General features: G+C 40.4%; 2 protein-coding genes across 3 annotated transcripts in view; one reads left to right on the forward strand and one right to left on the reverse strand.

Moving 5' to 3' along the window:
* Positions 1-14,977, reverse strand: part of babam2 (BRISC and BRCA1 A complex member 2) — a 109,033-nt gene extending 94,056 nt beyond the window's left edge. The window contains exons 1-3 of one of the 2 annotated variants that reach the window (XM_089005078.1): positions 14,891-14,977; positions 13,972-14,127; positions 12,454-12,530 (exon numbers count right to left, since the gene is read on the reverse strand). In XM_089005078.1, coding sequence (XP_088861204.1) covers positions 12,454-12,530; positions 13,972-14,108 — 214 coding nt within the window. In that variant the 5' untranslated portion in view covers positions 14,109-14,127; positions 14,891-14,977. Of the gene's footprint in view, positions 1-12,453; positions 12,531-13,946; positions 14,128-14,890 lie in introns of both variants that reach the window. The other variant, XM_089005079.1, reaches the window with a different exon arrangement.
* Positions 14,978-15,155: 178 nt separating this feature from the next.
* Positions 15,156-21,879, forward strand: part of rbks (ribokinase) — a 42,445-nt gene continuing 35,721 nt past the window's right edge. The window contains exons 1-2 of the mRNA XM_089004657.1: positions 15,156-15,247; positions 17,061-17,122. Coding sequence (XP_088860783.1) covers positions 17,064-17,122 — 59 coding nt within the window. The 5' untranslated portion in view covers positions 15,156-15,247; positions 17,061-17,063. The remainder of the gene's footprint in view (positions 15,248-17,060; positions 17,123-21,879) is intronic.

The raw sequence follows: 21,879 nt of genomic DNA on the forward strand, positions 1-21,879 counted from the left end.
CGTGTGACTTTGTCACGTGACACGCCATCGGTCGCGCCATTGGTCAACTTGGTCACGTGTCTTGGTTACGTGTCACGCCATCAGTCGCGCCATTGGTCGACTTGGTCAGGTGACTTGGTTACGTGCCCGGCACCCGTGTAGCAGAGCCATTTTCATTTTCAGACGCTAGCTCGTGTGTAGCAGACGAGATTGAAGTGTTTGTGTTAAAAGGTAAAAATGGGAAGCAGAAGAAGATTGATGACTTTTTTAAATTGTATACATAATACAGTAAGATGTAAGCGTTGCAGTTTCCCTGTTGTGTTATGTACATGCCCACTGTACTGGTTATGAATGCAATCGTTTTTTGCAACAATGTTTCTTGTTTTGTCTGCTGAAGCGCGATGATTTTGAAAATTATTAACATTCCATACTGTGTATTAAAGGACAGCCGATGTCACTTTTTATTCAAATGCAAATAAAAATGACTTCACGCCAAGACGTCTTGCATTGCTTGTGAATCCAAACAATGGCTTCAGATTCGGATAATATGCTTTCTTGTTACACATCCAGTTATGAATATGTTTCAAATACACTGTAGTTCTGAAGATTAAAGCATACATGTTTACAATCATTCAAGAATTATATGTGCCATTTTGAGGCAACATTGGGGGAACATCTCTCACCCAAAAAAAAGGGAGCTAATGGCCAGCTCCGTTTCTTATATGGCGCTTGGCTGCCCTCTTTTGGCGGCTTTTGTTTAATGCAGTTCGGCGCAGGATCGGATATATCGATAGTCCCGGTTATATCGATATTTTTTCGGACTCCCTTGAATATCGATATAACGAGACTTTACAGTATAACAAAACCTAGCTTTGAACAGAGCTGTGCCGAGTTATTAACCGCTGACATGGATCCAGGGGTCACAGAGGGTCTCCGAGATGCAACCTCTGCAGGTTACGCAACCGCTTCCATGGAGATCATGATCCTTCCATACATTTTCTCTATCCCTTATTCCTGCTGACTTTGGCTAAAATGAAAGGTACCTCGTGTAAAGCCTTACTTTACACGAGGAGAAAAGCCACAAAGTGTTGTTTATTTGTACCGGGCTAAGCAGTGGCGCGGAGGGTGGCTGGCTTTGAATTAATGATGCTTAGATCTGTGCAGTGTACCAGGCTTTGGCACGCTAGAAGTGGGACAGTCCATAAACTGGCAGACACCAACCTGCAGGCCTGCATCCTTGATTAAACAAGCATTCATCCTCAGACCAAAGCACAGCAAAGTACAACAGCTGCCACGAACGAATGCCTATGGCCTATATTTTTTTGTTTACCTGCAAGTTGCAGTAACAAAGTCTCCAAGAATTAAAGACCCTTTTAGTCATAAAAAATAAAATAAAAATAAAAATACATTGCAATTTATTGCTATTATGAATAAGGCACATGATATTTTCTTCAACAACGTGCCCAAAATCAAGTTTACCCCATGCTGTGATTTGAACCCCCGCAGATTTTAGTTAGTTTTAGATAGTTTCAGAATCCAAACATTTTGTCAGCTGTGTAGTGTAAAATTCTGTTGGAGGCATAAAAAGTTTATATACATTTTGGATTATGTATTAAGATAATTTGCAGAAAGCCATGTCTCTTGGTGAGATGAAGTCAAGTTACGCGTTGTTCATTTCAACAATGCTTGTGATTCAGTATAAAAAGCAAAATCAAACGACTGAATGCAAAATCCAAAGTGAATAAGGTGACATGAAAAGTAAAATCAAATGTCATGCTCTTCCCTGGGAAGGAGCTAAAGCATCACTTTTCTCTTGAGTAAATCTTTAACAATTATTTGCATTGCGAGTAAATACAAATACAGTGATACCTCGGTTTATGAACCCCTTGCCTTATGAACTTTTCGGTTTACGAACGTTAAATTTCTGAAAATTTTACCTTGGCATCCGAACTTTTTTCGGGATACACACGGAGCTGCCTCAATGACTGATGTGTCGTTCGCGAACAAGCGCATTCTTCTAACAAGAAAATGGCAGCCAACTGCTTTTGTCCTCTATTCCCCGCCCCCAGACTTTGGTTAAAGCCCCGTGATTGGTCAAGAACGCAGCAGTGATGGGGGGGGGGTTTACAGATAGCGAGTGAAGCCGTTCTCCACAAAGAAAATGGCTGCCGACTTTTTGGTCCTCTATTCCCCGCCCCCAGTCTTCGGTTAAAGCCACGTGATTGGTCAAGAACGCAGCACTGAGGGGAGGTGGTTTAAACATTAAAGAGACAGGCAGACGACGGAGAGAGTTTCAACTTTGATAGTTCAAAGGCACAGTGTAGACTGCGAGGATAAAATATCCCATCAATCAGGCTCCACAAACAACCCGCACAAGCCATCTGTACACTTGATGCAAAAAGCTATCAACCCAGCGAAACAGAACACAATTGATGAGGAACTGGATAAAATTATCACAGAGAAAGCACCTAAAAGGGATCATTCCTCAAGATGGTGAAAGAAGAAGGTTACATTCCTCATCAAGTGTTTAATGCTGAGAAAACCGCCCACTCCATTCCATCAAGCGATCAACGACCATCACAAAGGTAAATAAACCGACTTTATTATATAGTACAGTTTATTTCTTCAATTATAATACCATAGCACATGTATTATACATAAAATAAGGTATATTTTGTGTAGTATTAAGGCTTAGAAAATTAGAAAGTAGAAAATTATGTTTTATGGGGACCTGGGAACTGATTATTCTCATTTTAATGGTTTCCTATGGGAAATTAATTTTTGTGATACACACTTTTCTTCTTACACACTCTGTCTGGGAACCAATTAAGTTCGTAAGCCAAGGTATCACTATACTGAATGACATTTTTTTACTTAGAACTCCTCAAATAGTATCGAAACAGCAAAGCCAATTATTTTTTGTTCTCTGCAATAAAAACATTTAGCAATTTAAAAGACAGTTTCATATTTTAATCCCAGGTTGTCATAGCTGAATTGGATAGACTTACAAGACAACATTACTGGCAATGAAACATATTTTTGATGCACAATAGTCTTGGAATAAATTTCAAATTTCGTAAACTAAGACACTTTTTTGTTGCAAAGCAACTGTACTAAGGCGACAGGCATTAACAACATTTATCTGTGGTGATCTTTTCCCTTAGCTTTTGGAGCTCTTTCAGTTATTGTTGGTTTTTGGTGTTACTTCCTTCAGGTAGCAGAAAAAAAATCCAGCCACGAAAGGTTACAAATCAAGAGATGGACTTGCAAGTGTAAACATTCCACGTATGTCTCAGAAGAACATATTTGTGGTTTTGTCAAAGTGTTTTCGGGTCATTATCTTTCTGTATGATGGATAGCTCATTAAATATGGTTAAAGTTTTTCCTTAAGTTAAATAAGTTAAACTTATTAAGTGTCTGGATTGTCCCAAATTGCTTTTGCTACTGCCATGTGTCATGAATCATGCTACCTGGCATTCGTGTGGAAAATTATATTCATGAGCTCCTTATAGAAGTCATGCAAGCCAAAGCCCCAGCATTCCCTTACCTGCTTTTCACATGGGAGCTTGTATGTTTGGGATCATGAACAGATTCTTCACTTTTCAAAAGTGTAAGCCTTCCCATCACTCTGATAAATATTTGTCTGTATATGATAAGTCTGAAAAATCTTTAGGCCAGTCTTATACAGTGAGACCTCAACTTACGAACTTAATTGGTTCCCAGACAGAGTGTGTAAGGCGAACAGTGTGTATCTCAAAAAAAAAAATCCCATAGAAAACCATTAAAATGGGAATAATCCGTTCCCGGGTTTCCATAAAATATACTTTTCAACTAAATAAGCCTTAAAACTACACACAACCTACCTTATCCTATGTATAATAAATGTGCTATTGTAGTGTCATGAAAGAAATACACTGCACTGTATAATAGTCACTTTATTTATATAATAATAATACATTTTATTTCAAGCGCCTTTCAAAACACCCAAGGACACTTTACAATAAAAACAATAGAACACAGCACATAACAATAAAACCATAAGTAAAATGATAAATAATAAAATAGCAGAGAGAATTAGACATTGAAAACAATTTTAAACAAATGGGTTTTGAGATGAGCCTTGAAAATAGGGAGGGAGTCAATATTACGGATGTTGGGTGGGAGTGAATTCCAGAGTTTGGGAGCAGAGCGGCTGAAAGCTCTGCATCCCATCGTGGTGAGGGCAGAGGGCACATAGAGGTGAAGGGAGGATGAGGATCTGAGGGACCGAGAGGGAACAGAGATTTGAAGCAGGTCAGAAAGATAGGGAGGAGCAAGGTTATGGATGGCTTTGAAAGTAAACAGAAGTATTTTGAATTCGATACGATGTTTAACCGGTAGCCAGTGGAGTTGCTGGAGTACAGGGGTGATGTGGTGAAAGGAGGGGGTTCTAGTGATGATCCGGGCTGAAGAATTTTGGACGAGTTGGAGTTTATGGAGAAATTTCTGATTGACACCGAAGAGAAGTGCGTTGCAATAATCGATGCGGGAGGTGACAAGACTGTGGATAAGGATAGCAGTGGAGTGAGGGGTGAGTGAGGGACGGAGACGGTTAATATTACGGAGGTGGAAATAAGCAGACCGAGTAATGTTATTAATATGGGAGTGAAAGGATAGTGAGCTATCGAGGATGACACCCAGACTCTTGACCTGAGGGGAGGGGGACACGGTAGAACTGTCAATGGTGAGGGAGAAACTGTTAGTTTTGTGGAGGGTGGATTTGGTACCGACAAGAAGAAGTTCAGTTTTTTCACTGTTGAGCTTGAGAAAGTTATGGGGAAGCCAGGATTTAATTTCTGAGAGGCAACATGAGAGGGATGAAGGTGGAAGAGAGGCGTCGGGTTTGCTGGAGAGGTAGAGTTGGGTGTCATCCGCGAAGCAGTGAAAGTGAATGCCAAACTTACGGAAAATATTGCCAAGAGGAAGTAGGTAGATAATAAAGAGAAGTGGCCCCAGGACAGACCCTTGAGGCACACCAGAGGACACCGGAGAGGACCGTGAGGTGAACGAGTTGATTTGAAGGAATTGTGCGCGATCAGAGAGATAGGAATGAAACCAGTGGAGTGGGGTGTGGGTGATGCCTAGGGTGGAAAGTCTGTCGAGAAGGATAGGGTCGGAAATGGTGTCAAAAGCTGAGGTCAGGTCGAGAAGCATGAGGATGGAGAATGAACCGGCATCGGCTGCCATAAAAAGATCATTCGTGATTTTTATGAGAGCAGTGTGTACTGTGGCGGGGGCGGAAACCAGACTGGAATTGTTCGTAGAGGTTATTGTGAGTGAGGTGTGAGTGGAGCTGGGACACAACTGTCTTTTCAAGAATTTTGGCGATGAATGGAAGGTAGGAAATTGGACGTAAGTTATTGAAATCGTTTGGGTCTGAGCCAGGTTTTTTCAAGATTGGAGTGACAGCTGCGGTTTTGAGTGGGATAGGAACAATTCCAGTTGATAATGAGGAGTGAATAATGGTAGAAATAAATGGGAGAAGAGAGGGTAGGCAGGACTTGATAAGGATAGTGGGGAGGGGGTCGAGTTGACTGGAGGAGTTGTTGGATTTGGTGATAATGTCTGAGATTATAGAGGGATGGAGGAGTGCAAAAGCGGAAAAAAGTTTGGAAGGAGTAGAAAGGCTGGGGGGCAGACAGAGGACCCGAGGTGCTGATGGATTTTGTTGATCTTTTCGCTAAAAAACATCAGCAGACTGTTGCATGTCTCAGAGGAATAAAAGTGTGAGGGGAGAGAGATAGGAGATTGTGTGATTTTGTGATAGAGGGAAAAGAGGGCCCGTGAGTTACCAGAATTTGAATCAATGAGTCCAGAGTAATATAGCGATTTTGCGCGTGAGATAGAGTCCTTATAAAGGGTAAGGTGAGTTGCATACATGTCCTTGTGGATAGTGAGCCCAGACTTCCTGTAAAGTCTTTCAAGTTGGCGAGTCTTTGTCTTGATGGAGCGGAGATGGGGGGTGAACCAGGGTGCAGGTCAGGTAAATTGAACAGACCGGCACTTTACAGGAGCAAGGGCGTTGAGGGTGTTCGTGAGGTCCGCGTTGTACCGGGAGACAAGTTCATCAGGAGAAGAGTTGTGGTCCAGAGTCAGGGTGGCAATCATCTCAGCAAGGGTGGCAACGTTGATGTCCTTGATGTTGCGATATGTGATGACACGGGGTGGTTTGGGGAGAGAGAGAGTGATGGAAACATTGAATGAAACCAGGAAATGGTCTGTTATAGGGATTTCATCAGCTGTGCAATTCTTAGGGGTAAGGCCAGACATGCAGATGAGGTCCAGGGTGTGGCCTTTTATGTGGGTGGGAAAATACGAGAATTGGTGCAGACCAAAGCTGTCGAGTGAGGAGGTGAAGTCTTTAGTGAGGGGAAGAGTGGAATTGTCCATGTGGATGTTGAAGTCCCCGAGAATAATTACATTAGGTGACAGGGTGGAGAGGTGTGTGAGGACCTCAGAGAATTCTTTTAGAAAGTCACAATGTGGTTTTGGTGCACGGTATACAGTGGCTATGATGGTGGGTGAGGGTCCAGAAATTTTACACGCAAGGCATTCAAAAGATTGGGTTTCCTGGATAGAAACTTGAAGGATTCTCCAGTTCTTGCGGTAAAGTATCGCAAGTCTACCTCCGCGGCCTGACAGGCGGGGCTTAGCAATGTAAACAAAGCCTGGTGGAGTTGCGCCATTGAGCTCGGAGAAGTCTCCCGCCGTTTGCCAAGTCTCAGTTATACAAAAAAAGTCAAGCTTACGGTCAATTAGAATGTCTTGGATAAGACACCTCTTTCCCGTAAGCGAGCGGACGTTGAGGAGGCCGAAGTTGACGCTGGTGGCGTCCCCACGACGAGGCGCATTAGCCGACCTAGCCAGGCCGGCTAACATATGGTGGTCGATCGTGCGGCTACTCCCTCTGCGCGGCTGGCGGACGGATGACCACAGGGAGGTGATATCCTTGGAGCCATCGAGGTGAAAGCCTCGACGTGATCCGCGGTGGATATACCTCCGTGAAGGGTGACGAGCGATTTCCGGAAACCGGAGAATCGCCGGTGGCACGCTCGTCCATCGGGAGCGGAACATCAGCAGCTCCGCCGCCGAGTACTGTAGCCGCCCAACAGGTCGATGGAGAAGCGCCATGATATTCACCAGCAACACCCAGAGGGAGGCAGCGGCCAGGTAGCCCTCGACAGCGGGAACAGGTGCGTGGAGATGATAACGCGGCTTCGTCAGTGATCCGGATAAGCGACCGGAATCATGAGATGGATCGATAGCCAACGTTCGTTTGGTGACTGTCTGGTAATTCCAGAGGTTCGTGAACCATAAAAAAAGCTAAAAAGAGGTTTAAAAGGCTAAAAGAAGGTAAAAAACAGGTAAAAAAAATTAAGCGGGAAAGCAGCGGCAGCCAAAGCGCGCCAGCGTCCGCTCGTCCCGGAAGTATTTTAAGCATTTGTGATGGTCATTGATGGCTCTTAATTGACACCTGTTGCTTTCTGACTTGTAAGGTCTTACGAAACTGAGGCATCACATTATCATTCATCATGTTGATGATTCTTATAGCCTTTTCTGAATGGAACTGTTCAATAAAAGCCTGCACATCAACTGTTGAATGGCCTGCTTCTGCTTGTCCTCTTGAAGGCAAATCAAATTCTCTGTGTTGATGACCTCATTACGGTCAGCAATAAGCTCCTCGATGTCATCTGCATTCACTTCGAGTTCCGTAGGTGCTGGCAGAGATTTTATGACAACAAAAGGCGCGAGTACAATTATTCCACGGGCGCGGAATAAAACGCGACAAAAGAAGGCGGGCGGGGCGAATAAAATGGCACACACGCGTCTAACAATCACCTCGTGCAAAGAAAACTTTTGGAGCACAAGCAAACTTTTGGAGCACAAGACATAGCGATGCACTGGTGAGGTGACAGTGACTCGTTGAAATGAAATTAAATTGAAGTGTCGCGAGCGGCAGCCACGCCCGAGCTGTCAACTCGCACGTGACAATTTAGCGTGACTATTGGCACGCTGTTCCGGTGTGTGTGAAAACACTAGCTCTGATTGGCTTACCATGACACATGACTCTACCCTTTAGCCAATCACAATCACTTCTATCGCATGTGTTCAACAAAACACAAAAACACAAAAATGTTGGCAAGTGTTTGTCACCGCTCATTCAGTGAGACAATGCTTTCCAAACAGCCTAGAGTCATAAGAAGTCGTGCGCTATTTTCGAACCTGAACGCACCCCAAGTCTTGGATGACAAATAAACAGAGCAGAGTAGATGTGTAGGGCTGGTAGTTTCTTCAATTTATTCAAAGTAACGCACCACATTTGAACTGAGGCTGAACACGAGCCTGTGGTGTTTATTTTCGGGTCCCATAACAGTAAAATTATCAGCAAAAAGCTCCAAGTAGGCGATCAACGTGTGCATTCAATGAGAAGGGATATGGAAAGTAGTGCCGGCTGGAGCGCTGTTCGGTCGTGTGCTACCGCCGAAGATCACTTTCGCCAGATCCGAAGGTCGTGTGCTTGATGGACCGGCCGTGGGGGGTGTGTATTATGAAAATAGTGCTTATTATAAGGCTTAATTTTCATACATTTGACGTTCGTATGATGAAAAGTTCGTATTATAAGGCATTCGTAAGTTGAGGTCTCACTGTATTTGCAAATGAGTGTGTTTTGCATTTTGTAGTTTAGCATATGTTCACGGCCTTCATTCTCGTTCTTTATGCCGACGTCACGAACAGTTGTTTCGGGGGATTGGATTGGATTTACCTTTATTAGTCTCACAGGGGAGAAATTTATATTTCACAGCAGTGAAGTTATGAAAGGAAGATTAAAGGAAAAAAAGAAAGGAGCAGATAAACAAAATATATCTTTTTTTGTTACAGGACTTTTTTTGTTACTTAGAGATGCCAACCCCGATCATCAACTCTCAGGGGCCTTCTGCATATTTATTTAGTGTTAACGACAGTTTATAGAAGGGTCATTTATTAACCACTATTACTACTAAATGTTGAAGCGCTGCTGCAATTTAGCCTTCACGCATACCTGTTAACCGGCAAGATAATTTTATTCGAGGATAAGATGTGATGACGTCAACAAATGTTATCACAAATTGGTCATAGACAGGGGCGTCAAGCTCAGGTCATGGAAGGCTTACACATTTTCCTGTCTCCCTGTTGCATCACACCTGATTGAAATGATCAGATCCACAGCAAGCTCTGTGGAAGTCTGACATTGATCCTGTACCCTTGAATCAGGTACGCTGCAACAGGGGGACTTGGAAACCATGTAGGATGACGGCCCTCAAGGACCGGCGTTTGACACCTGTGATCTTAGTGGTATCAGCTCAAACACCACGCTATCCACCCAGCATAATGGTCAGGCTTGAGGTTCTGTTTTGGTTTAGAAACTGCACTTAAATGTATAGTTTGGGATTTTGCTGCAAAACATTTAAGCGAACAGAACACACTTATGGTGAGTCCCGCAACCTCTTCCCCCCATTTTCATCACCAATGCATAGTTCAATGAATGCAACTCACTGAACAGCTGAATCCAAGTCTGAAAATAACTCAGCGGAACAGGGCATGTCTTGCGTTTCAAATAATTATCCGGTAGTCTCCATAATGTCGCATATGCCAATGACGGCAAAAAAAATCCATATTCCCTTTGGGCCACACAAATACATATTTTGCAACTAGAAATTGATTTGGCGACCTTGCTTCATAATACTCTCAGGGCCTTAAGACATACAGATAAAACATGCCAAAGGCTCATGTCCATCACTAAGATAGGATAATAAAATAGCATCAGAGTGCTGTTCAATGGTCATGTCCCGTTTCAATTCATCTTGCCAGACAGGAATTGTAATTCAACATTTTTTTTTTTTGTGATTGCATATTATGAAAGCAGCCACACGCGCCAGCGTTCACCCTACCCAGAACATTGTGTAAAGCCTATTGGAGATAAACTTGTAAACATGCGCAAAGTACTGAAGTGTCAATTACAGTGCAGATATTTTTCGTGACTGAGTTTTCCTGAATTTTTTGAGGAGCATGACAAACTTGATTCGGACATGGGTTGACTATTTATCAGTATAGAAGAACTTTAGGGCCTTCATTTGCACCCATGGCTATCTGGTGCAACTGTGAAGTGCAATGAGCAAGCCAGCTACGCCTACACCCTGAAAATGCATCTTTTTTTTCATATATATCCACTTTAGAGGACCTGAGTGTGGGATGCGAGTTTATGTTCCTCATGCAGAGAAAAGCAAGAGAAGAAATAGAAGTATTTATTGATCCCAGAGCAAAGAAGAGCATGGTGAGGAGATTTCACTTCACAGACACTGTATGGATAGAGGTTCAGCTAGTGTGGCCGATTTAAACTCTGATTTCTGCTGTGAGTGTGAGCGTGTCACAAAGAGAAGGTAAAGAGTAAGGAAGGTGTTATTTTTTTTTTAGGTCTGTGACACTGAGCATCAGCTGGAACAAGGCTTCAGGCTGATGAGTGAGACGACCGAGTGTTAGTAGGGTTGCAAGTGTGCTGCAATTCGCTGGGCTGTTTGGGCAGTGGAGTGCGGGTGCCAGACAATCAGATAGAGAGTGCAGCACAGCACAGACCCACAGGAAGCAGTGAGTCAGGGTCTCCACAGGGTAGAAAAGTTAATATGTTACTGATTGACCAATTTATTAGCAGGCCGATTAATTGATTAGACTCCAGTTAAAAAAAAAAAAACCTGGACTCTTGCTAAATAGCACTATAATAGCACAGACACCTTGTGTTGATGCAATACAGTTGGATTGGATTGGATATGCCTTTATTCGTCTCACAGTGGAGAAATTTACATTTCACAGCAGCAAAGTGATGAAAGGAATGAAAGTAGAAAAACAAAATGCTGCTGCTGAGCTGCTGGAAAGGCAGCCACTCTCGCGGCGCCGTCTTGAAGTCAAAAGAACAAAAAAAACTAAATAACAAATAATATGACAGCATAGAGAAAAGCAGTTACATATATCAATATGTATTTTTTATACTTGCACTATGTAGTTTTTTTATGAAACATTTTTGCGCAGTTACAGTATACACCTCAGTCTTCTGACATTTCTTTATTATGCTTAGAATATCTTGTTTTTTATCTTTTCACCCCCCCCCCCCAAACCCTTTCAAATTGCTGCTGTGGGCTGCAAATTTCCCCATTGCGGGACTATTAAAGGCTTTCTGATTCTGGCTCTGATGGCCAACGCTCAGCTGTTAATGTTGTCCACATCTATCCTTATTACAACTGCTGCCTTTATAAGCAAAAAAAAAATCTGAAAATGAGTGAGCATTGAGCGCTATGGGTGTTTTGAATAATTGTAGTATAGAAAAAGAAACCTAAGGAACAATGAAGTAAACAAAACAACAACAAAACCAAATGAATAAGCACAAAAAACTGAGATCTGTACAAAAAAAAAAAAAAAAAAAAAAAAAACGATTCAATTAGGTGAAGTCACAATTGCCAAAACACAAAATATGCTCAACACAAACTAAACTGCATTTTATGAGCATTACCCCTGCCTGGGTTGTAAAGTTTCCAATTTGACCAAAATTGGGGAAAAAATTGTCTGTAATGTTATAGTCAGACCTCATTGTGCCTTGTATGGGTGAAGCAGACCAACATTACCATGGCGCTTCAAACTGTGCCACTTGCCCTGAAAATTCAGAGAAAGTGCAAACAGAAGATCATTTGTCCCAATAGCAGCATGGGCAGTAGAATATGTTGTGTACTTTCATGAATAATTGTTATCCCATGAATATACAGTGTATTTTTTTATGGACGGTTTTAAATGCAGTATGTTTAAAGTGCTCATTCCACGGGTCTTAAAAAAAATGATAAAGATGGCGGCCACAAAACAAACATCTGCTTCCCCCTTACATCCCTTTTGCTTATTATTTGCTTAAGCTTGGATGCTTAGAATATCTTGTTTTCTATCCTTTCACCCCCACCCCAACCCCATCCCTTTTCAATTGCTGCTGTGGACTGCAAATTTCCCCATTTTGGGACGTATAAAGGTTTTCTGATTCTGATTTACTTTTACACTAAAGAAGGTTACAGATGACTCAATATCAAAGGACATTGAGCAGATTTCTTGATATGGTTTTGATTGTGATTAAGGCAAAATTCTGTTGTGTTCTCTCCAACTGATTTTATCTTGAGCAATTTACAATCATAACTTTGCGTGCAATTACTGTCACACATAAAGTACTTAGGTCTCGCACACAATTGAAACACCAATATTGATTGTTCCTCGTTGTGAAACCGTAAAGATCTAATTCGTGAAATGGCAAAACATTGATCGATACAATGTTGGTGACATGACCGGAAGCTGCAACTGCAGACTTTCATGCATCACACATTGAATTAAATAAAACTCATGGAATAAGTATGTTCAGTTTTCCTCACTTACATTTCAGGGTTTCTCCAGCATATGGGATGTGAAGTTTGAAGCGATCGCAACAAGGACCTGGGGTCAAAGATGTACATCTGAAAAGACAAAATAATCCAAAACATAAAAACACTGAACAAGTGCAAACCATTTACAGTCTGTCATGTTTGAATTGGCTGGTTTGTTGAATCAATTTAATTTCTTGAAAAATAGTTAAAATATAAAACGACTTAACCATCACTTTGCTTGAGTCTTATTGCAAAGAAAATATCAAAGACAAGTGTGTGTAGACCAATATTGAATGATGTGCTATTCATCCATCCATTTTCCGTACCGCTTATTCCTCATTAGGGTCGCGGGGGGTGCTGGAGCCTATCTCAGCTGTCTTCAGGCACGAGGCGGGGGACACCCTGAATTAGTTGCCAGCCAATCGCAGGGCACATAAAGACGTACAACAGTCACTCTCACACTCACACCTAGGGACAATTTGGAGTGGTCAATCTGCCTGCCATGCTTGTTTTTGGAGTGTGGAAACCGGAGGACTCAGAGAAAACCCACGCGGGCCCGGGGAGAACATGCAAACTCCATACAGGGAGGCCAGACCGAGACGCGAACCGGCAACCTCGGCACTGTGAAGCCGGTATGCTAAACTAATCGACTACCGGGCCGTCATGATGTGCCACAATACATTATTATATAGGGTATGCTGCTTTTAGTTTCCAGAAAGGAAATCAAGGGGCTGAGATTTTCTTAAAAATGATCCACAACTGTGCTGAGATAATTATAGAAAAACAATAAATTCAGTACGAAACCAAGGTAACCCCTAATTAATTAACTGTAATCTCAATCAACAGATACAGAACAAAATCTCTGAAAACACAAAACATTTACCAAATTGCAACATTGTTCAAAAATGAGTATACAGTACATATAATTGTAATTAAATTAACGACTCAGAATTTATGATGCAATAATCTAGTTGCAGACCTTATATAAATATATTTATTAAAGGTTGTTGTTGGTGTTGCAACAGTGCCCTTGAAACCCACTACCCAAGTATTGATGCTGATTGCATTCACACAAAGGAGTACCTTCGACAGGATGTTGAAGTAAGTCACTCCAATTATCTGAAGCTACTTTGCTTAACATGACAGTGAGTTTACTAATGGGGGGACAAGTTATGATCATCATGCTCCTGTATTTTGCTTTTCTACTTTCATTCCTTTCATAACTTTGCTGCTATGCAATGTAAATTTCTCAACTGTGAGACTAATAAAGGCAAATCCAATCCAATCCAATGGATGTAGTGACAACATATCAGCAGTGATGGTAAGAAGAAAGATGTTAATATTTACATCAATTTCAGAAGACCGTTTAAGGCAAAAGTCTACTCTTAAAAAAAGAAAAAGCAAGTTGTACTTGGTAAAAATATTATGTATTATTATTTTCATTTAAAATTCAAACAATTATATGTGCCTCAAAAGCCAGTGTCACCTGAATTGTTATTATCAGACCTGTGTGCAAAACGAACAACCTCACCCAGTTTTGAGGTCTGTGACTCTGAGGCAATTTGTGGAGTCCAGTCCCACACGGCCATTCCGCACTACACTGAACAGCAAAGGTCGCAATTCCGGTGAAATCCTCTGCAGTGCAACTTCTGGTGACACGTTGTTCATTTTATCTACTCTGATAAATCTGAAAACAAGTAAAACAAAATTACAAGGTTTGGTTCCAATTGATGTGAACAGTACTGCAGACATTATATACATGTTAAATTACAATAACATTATTATTAATTTCAATACATGTTAAATTACAATGTTTTGTGAGAGCGACACTGTTGAGTTGTTGGTGCCATGGAAATATATCAAGGCACCAGAATAATTTCCGTCAATGATTTGATTCGTGCAATCATAATCCTCAGAACATTGTCTTGATCTGAGCACATATTAAGTTATGAACTCTTGACAGTACGGAGACAGTTTAAGATACAACCGCTCATCTCCACCTACAAGGGTGTCCATAAAGTCAGAGTAAATAATTCTTAGAATAAAACAATTGCATTCTGATGTGATGTTCAGAAAAAAAATATTTCCAACATGACTTCCATAAATATCAATTCATAATTTAAATCGCTTTGCAAAATTCAAGTGCACTCGATGGAGTAGGTCTGCATCGCTGTCGATTTCAGCACACTGGAAAAACGTTCTCTCGTGTCGGTTAAAACTAATCTTCATCGAGTACGCTTTCGCTTTTCTATTTGGTGAGCGACGGGACCACTCCAATCTCCAACGTACTCGGACTTTGTTGACACCTTTTAGTACCGGTAATCTTTGATGAATTGAAATTATTATTTTCGGCATTTTAAAGAATTAACATTTAAACGATTACGATCTTCGCTATATACTATACATTCGTTGTTGTTATTTTAAAATATCAATTGTGCAAATCATAATACCTGAAAAAGATGACAATTCAATAACTATAATTTCGATTTGAGCCTTGACTCGATACACCATTACTTCCGGGTACATGTTTAGGTCCTTTTGAAGGACCTAATTTAGAGGTCTACCATAATGCCTGTTTAAGCAGTGTATATTATAATTCCAATATACCAATGTGTATGATGAAATGCCTATTTGATTCTGATAATTTGTGATAATATATATTTTCAGGATGTATGTACATTACTATAAATTATGTACTCGTTGGATATGAAATAATATTAGTAAGGCATTCGTTTCCTCATTGTATCTGCCATTCAGCACTGACGGGGCAATGTGCGTTTGCCACCTACATTTAGAAAACGGAAAAGGTAAACATGTTGAGTGTTTTGATGATTAAATTATGATTGTCATTGTTTTAATAGCACCGTGTGTATAATAATTTTGGGGTTGTAGCATGACTACTCGCATTTTGTGTTGGATTAGGCATGATACCATTTTCCATTATTTTATCAAGGATTTACTGCAAGCACAATCCACTTAATGGGAACTCACCAGATGTTTATTCCTCTAACATCATTTTAAATTCATAACCAACTTTACAATGATAGGTGGATTTTTTTAGTGAACGACGCTAAAAACAATCACAATATTAGATGGCAGTTTTCATTTAAAAAGTGAGCGAGCAATGATATTATTTTAAATTGCATAACAATAATTACATGATAATAAACGTTACGCACTGAATTTCAATTTAAAATTGTAATACTGAAGTAACTTTTCATTATTAAAAAAACAACAACTCGGTAATGGTCTTAAGTTTGTCGTTAAAACGGCTTCCTTGAAGTATTATACTGTCAACCATGAAAGTTCAAGTTCATGTTTAAAAACACACCAAAAGAAGAAAAATCGTTTGTACGGTTTCTGCATCAAACCAGTATGACTTCTACATTTTGTACACGTTGTCAGAAATCCACTTGACAACGCCTTTTATATTATGTTTAATATAATTGCGTGTACCATTTTGTCAAACTGGTTGTTTTTCTTTTGTATTGCCTTAAGAAAAATGAATGCACAGCCTCTTAAATCCATGTCTATTGCACATAAAACCAAGACTACACATGAGATTCAAAATTGATACACCTCGGGACTGTGCACAGTTCATGGCTCAAGTGTCCCATATTTTAGCCAACGGGAAGTTTTGAACCTGTTATTTGTTGTTCTAAAATGATCCAACAGTTTACAGACCAAACAAAAGTGTCATTCTTGTAATCCCAAATAAGATGTGGGTAAAAAACATATTACGATTATCTTGTTGTTTTCCCCATTTTTGATGAATATAAATGTTTTCACTGTAGTTTGTAACTAGAGTAATTACATGTTTTGGGGGGATTCAAATTCTATTGCTAAAATGGTTTTATCTATCTGGATTTATTTATTTGATCGAGATGCCATTTTAGCCTGCGGATGAGTGAAGCCCTATGCATCGAAGATGAAGTTTGATCAGCTTTGACAAATCAGTGTATAATACTTTGGTAAATAATGCCTTTTTTAAACTGATTTGGACAGTGAATATTTGAGGATTTTCTCCTGCAGTAAAATCACTGCCTGCTTGTAACATTGACTTTGCTTGCATGCAGACAAAAAAACAATATCTTGTGAAATGTGGAAAGAAAGAGGGAAGTCAAGAAAGCATCCCACTGCCAGCGGCCAGGCTTTCCAAGTCCTCCACTGCCGAGGAAGAGATTTGAAGAGATTAACACGAATAGCATTAGCTCAGATACAAGATGAGGATTCTGAGGATCTGCAGAGCCCCCTCCCCACCTACTGCCCCGCACACACGCAAACACACATGCTCATACAACACCAATATGTGACTGAATCCAATCCAACTCAGCCAATGATGAAGACTCTATTTATATCTTATTCATTGTCTGCTCCATGCTCGTCTAGGAAACAAACTATCAAGCACTTCAGGTTTGGAGTACGTTGAGAAACGTATTTGATCATTTTACCTTAAATATTCCTCTTTAGTCTCCTAAAAAAAGAAACAAGGACAGTTGGAAAGGAATTTTGAAAATCTTGAATCTGATCTTGAAAGTGCATACCCTTAAGATTCAGAAATGAAACTTCTAATTTGTTTGAAATTGTTATGGCCTGAATAACCCAGTTGTGTCTTATCAGGTAATGACTGAAGAAACCTTTGACGTGATAGTGGTTGGTTCTTGCATGACTGACCTGGTCAGGTATGTAACCTCAGCCCAACAATATAACTAATCCTGTTATTGTAAAGTGACCTTGAAAGTTTTGAAAGGCACATATAAATGAAATTTATTATTATTATTATTATTATTATTATTATTATTATTATTATTACTATTACCGAGAGATTACTGGTTATCTTTGAAAGTGTCTTCCTGCAAAATTATATACTTCCTCAAATGTGTACTCTGATGAAAAATAGTGCGGAGGGAACGATCAGATTGGTTAAACTGTGATTCCTGTTGCTGAAGCTCAAAGGTAAACAAAATCAGAAGTGAAAGCACGGTGGTACCATGACTGACAAGTTTTTTTTCTTACTCAACTTAATCGACTTGTAATAAAAATTCTGCATTCATTTATTTGTAATTGATCTGTTCCACCTCCCCTGACTCCCATGAAAGAAAATACTTGGAATATATAAAATACAAAACCGCAATTGAACACTGCAATAGCCAAAATATTGAAACGTAATTATGCTGCTCAATGTTGACAAAAAAATATGTCATGCCCAGTGACGTGTGGTGAGGTTCATGGCTGGTGAGGCACTGACGTCATCACAGTCATATGAACTCTACAGAGTAGCTCATTCACCATTTAATTGGCAACAGTTAGCGTGTTTTGTTTAAAATGTCATGTCAGCATTCTTTATTTAAACTGTGGCATAGAAAAAAAAGAATTAAAAAAAACTTTATTATCGTGTTACCTTTACTTATAAATGAAGTCCATGCGCCGCTCCTTCTGAAGAAAGGCATCGATAACTTATTTGTAGAAACCTTCCTTATCTTTCTTCAGTTTTAAAAGTCTCTCTATTTCTTTCATTAGATATGTAATCCTCCATTCTAAAGATAAGGCCAAGCAACACAAAAAAAAAATGACTGGATGGTTGCACTGAACTTGCTAACTGTTTACTGTAGCTTGCTCTCACTAATTCTATTATTCTGCAGCCAAGGAGGCACAAGAAGAATATCTGTAATCACCAGTGCCCCCTGTCATGAGGCAGGAGGACTGTGTGCCTCACCTATTCACACAGTTTAGATAAAAAATAAAATAAACTGTAGTACATTGTTTATAATCTAAAGTGACTCTACATTATATACACCAGCGAAACTGTAGAAATTTAGTTCATCTACTAAAAGTGTTTGAACACTTTAATAGCGATTTGCAGAGGACAACAATGCGGTCTCACTGCAGAGTAAGCCAGCACAGTGAGCATAGTCATTGCGCAATCCATGGTGAGGCTCAGCCAGCTGCTGCCTCACCGCTCGTCTCTACTCAGTATTTGAACGGTAAATGTGAACATTCAGCGATTTTGGAAAAAAAAAATATGGTGAAGTTAAATGGAAAAGAACTTTAAAGTACAAATCACTAAATAAATATAACTGTTTAATTTATTTTTTCATTTGATATTTCTTAGATGACAGGTGAGGCACAGCCTCACCTGCCTCCCCTGACTGCACGTCACTGTCTTTCACAATGTGGTCCTTGGTAACTCAATCAGAATAGCACTCAAGCGAAATAGCTTATTTTCCTGAAAAGTAGTTTGTCACAGATGCTATGATTATGCCAAATAGCTACAAAATCTTATATATTTTTATTCAGTATCTTTATTTGAAGATGTGTAACTACAGGTAACATCCGACTTACGACCGGCGTGACTTACGACCGGCGTGACTTACGACCACCGTACTTACGACCACGACCGCCAGACTTTTTTTTAACTCTACGCCTGCTGCTAGCATGGCTGTTGAGATCTGCAGCGTGTTCGCAATGCATTTGGGAGAATAAAGACTCGAGATGGTCCTTCTTGTTTAGATCAAACAAGTAGGATGTTTATTTGCCGGAGCACAGAGAGCAACCGCTTCTCTCAGCATTGTACAAGAACAATTTATTTTTATTATCGCTGTCAAAGGACTGGGTGTAGCGTTGTGGCTGGGTTGCCAGATCCACTCAACATTCAGCATTATGCCACATTTATCTTAACAGAGAATATTACAGCATTGCACAAAATGAGGATACAAAATAACAGTCTCTTAACAAACGCGTACGAGAATTTTGGCCAGCCAGCCAGCATCTCACTCTCGTACAACAATCGACTGCATAATGGCACCGGCGGGGGGAGTTTCAAGGCTGGTGGTCGTTGGCGCTCTGGCGCGCGGGACTGCTGCGACGAGAACAGGGGAAGGGTTCCCCGATGCCAGCCATGACGAGAGCCGAGGCGGGTCAGCTGTCGGCAGTCGGGCGCGCGGGCTTGCCGCGACAAGAACGCTGAATCAGGCCCACGGCTGCCGCCGCCTCTTTGAGCCAGTTTGTTGTGCTTCGCGGCGAGGTGGTGGTTTGGACGCGTCGGCGCCGCAGACAGCCGCTGGGTCGGACTGCGCGTCGGCGCGGAGAGTGTAATAAGGCCAAGGAGAGGGCAACTGGTAGAACACCAGCAACCCAGAGCCACACCCGCCTGTCCCCGTGGCGTCCAAATCAGGTTGTTTGCAAGTCATTTAGCACCGAGTCTCCATTCAACATTTCAAATTGATTTCGACTTACGACCACCATTTTGACTTACGATGGTTTTGTCAGAATGGAAACCGGTCGTAAGTCGGATGTTACCTGTATTTATTTCAATTTTGCCTCTGCTGTAGCTAAATGTGGTACACTGTGCAATGACAATACAGATTCTAATTCCACTTTCAAAAAAATATAAAAGCATTTCAGAAATAGACTGGTACTATCAAGTATAATTCTGACAAATGTCACATGCACACTTTGTACTACATTTGTGTGCACCTTTAAGAGGTGTGGCCAAGTGAGTCACATAAGATGTTCCAGCCACCCGCTCAGCATGTGTTTAGTTCAGTCAGACAGACCATCTGCCCTTATGCTCCTTACAAGTGTTTTCATTTTGTATTTGTGGGTTTGAACCGTTAATCGCGTTCAATAGCTGTCTGAAAATCAATTTTGAATCTGGTTCTCCTTTTAGTTGGTTGCATGCAAATTAAATCACGGCTTAGGGTGGAGAGGTCACACTCTTTGTCCTCGCAAAGGAGCGGCAGTGTTCGTGTAATGGGTTTCAGCTTTCAAGTTTCTCCTGTCCCAAAGCCGTGCAGTTTGGTTTGTGCGTTGGGGCTGTTGCCAGTACAACTGTGTTGTCGGCTATATATCTTAATGAAATTTGTAACATCCCAAAATGTTGTTCATGCAAGAGTAAAATAATAGGTAGGTGTAAAAAGGAAGTGTGTACTCAAAACAAAGGTAGTAAATATTGTGATGAGTCCTCACTGTGAATTTTGATTCATTAATTCATTTTTTCGGGAATTGAAAAGTGTGACGTGGAGTGCCATTCCCGGATTTGTTCGGGTTTTGTTTTTTTTCTTGTACCGATAAAGCGCTGGTCAGACCTGTGGCAATGTTTTTTTTTTCCTTCCACGAAGGGGAAGCATTTGCCTTTTGTCGATGTTAGCGCTTTGTTACAGATTCAGCCGTTGTTAAAGCGCTATATAAATCATTATGTATGGATTGCATTGTGTTTTGTACAGCTGTACCCCATTTCAAGCTCAAATATCTCTACACCCATGTAACCTTGGAAATAACTCTTTTTTTTCTGATGAAATTAGTGAGTCTAAGGTTTGTAACACTGTCTTGAATGTTTATGTAGTCCTAAAAGTCAATATTCTGTGGGTCCTTCAATTTGAGTGAAAATGACAAAAACCCTGGCACGGGAGTGTACACATTTTTGTACATCTTCTGGCAATGAATGAGTTCATCCATGACCCAAAATGGCTGATTTTTCACTATTTTGAGTGTATGCAACATCATCATTGTATTTTATGAGAAACAAATACAGAAATCAGTATACAACAAAAAGCCAATCAAGTATTGATAGGACAATTTTAAACAAGTGATTGTTCTTGAATCACAAAGTTGGATCTATCAAGTATAATTCAAAATCCCAACTGTTGTTACTTGAAGTAAGTGACAGAAGCAGTGTTTAAAACCTGCTTGAATGATTGTTTATTAATAACAAGAACCACAATTGCCCATCAGCCATTTTGTTTTTGACGTGGTCTGTGAGTTTATGGAAAAGATTAGCTAGAGTGTATTTTCTATCATGGCTTGTAACTCCCTCCACAAAAATAGAGGAAGCAGTTTAAACTTAGTAACTACTTCTGGATTTTCATAACTTGTCCTAAAAATTCTGCAACGTTAATCAATAACATATTTCAGCTTGGCAACCTTCGGGCTATAGATTAATAAAAATTGTCAGCCGAGTTCTACTTTTTAATAATTCCCTTTTTGTCTTTATCGAAGAAGTTAATAAGGAACGTTGCCATCATGAGATTTATGTTTGCAGAGGAGACTTGCAGTCTTAAATGTGTAGTGAGCACATAATTGTTCTGCTTTTTGACAGATGCTGGAGATCTAAAGATTGTCACTAATTATGATGTTTGTACGCCTGAAAGAGTAGATGTTGCATAAGCCTGCTTGGTGGTGACATTGTTAGAGCCAAATAGAATGCATTCCCACAAATCGTCTGTCACATGCGTGTTTTTCACCCGCATTTATCATGAACTTTGCAAGCAATGACAGGATACACCTCACATGATCAGATGTTACCATCACACTGAAAATCATGTTTACAGGTTTTTTTTTTTTTTTTTTTTTTTTTTTTTTTCATAAAATTGTGTCTGTGTGGGGGGGGGAGTGATTAAAAAAAAAGACAATATTTAAACTAAGTCTTATTGGTAGAACT

This window comes from Hippocampus bargibanti, linkage group LG09 (assembly GCF_051943395.1).
Source record: "Hippocampus bargibanti isolate YZ-2025 linkage group LG09, ASM5194339v1, whole genome shotgun sequence".
In the NCBI taxonomy this organism is placed as follows: domain Eukaryota; kingdom Metazoa; phylum Chordata; class Actinopteri; order Syngnathiformes; family Syngnathidae; genus Hippocampus; species Hippocampus bargibanti.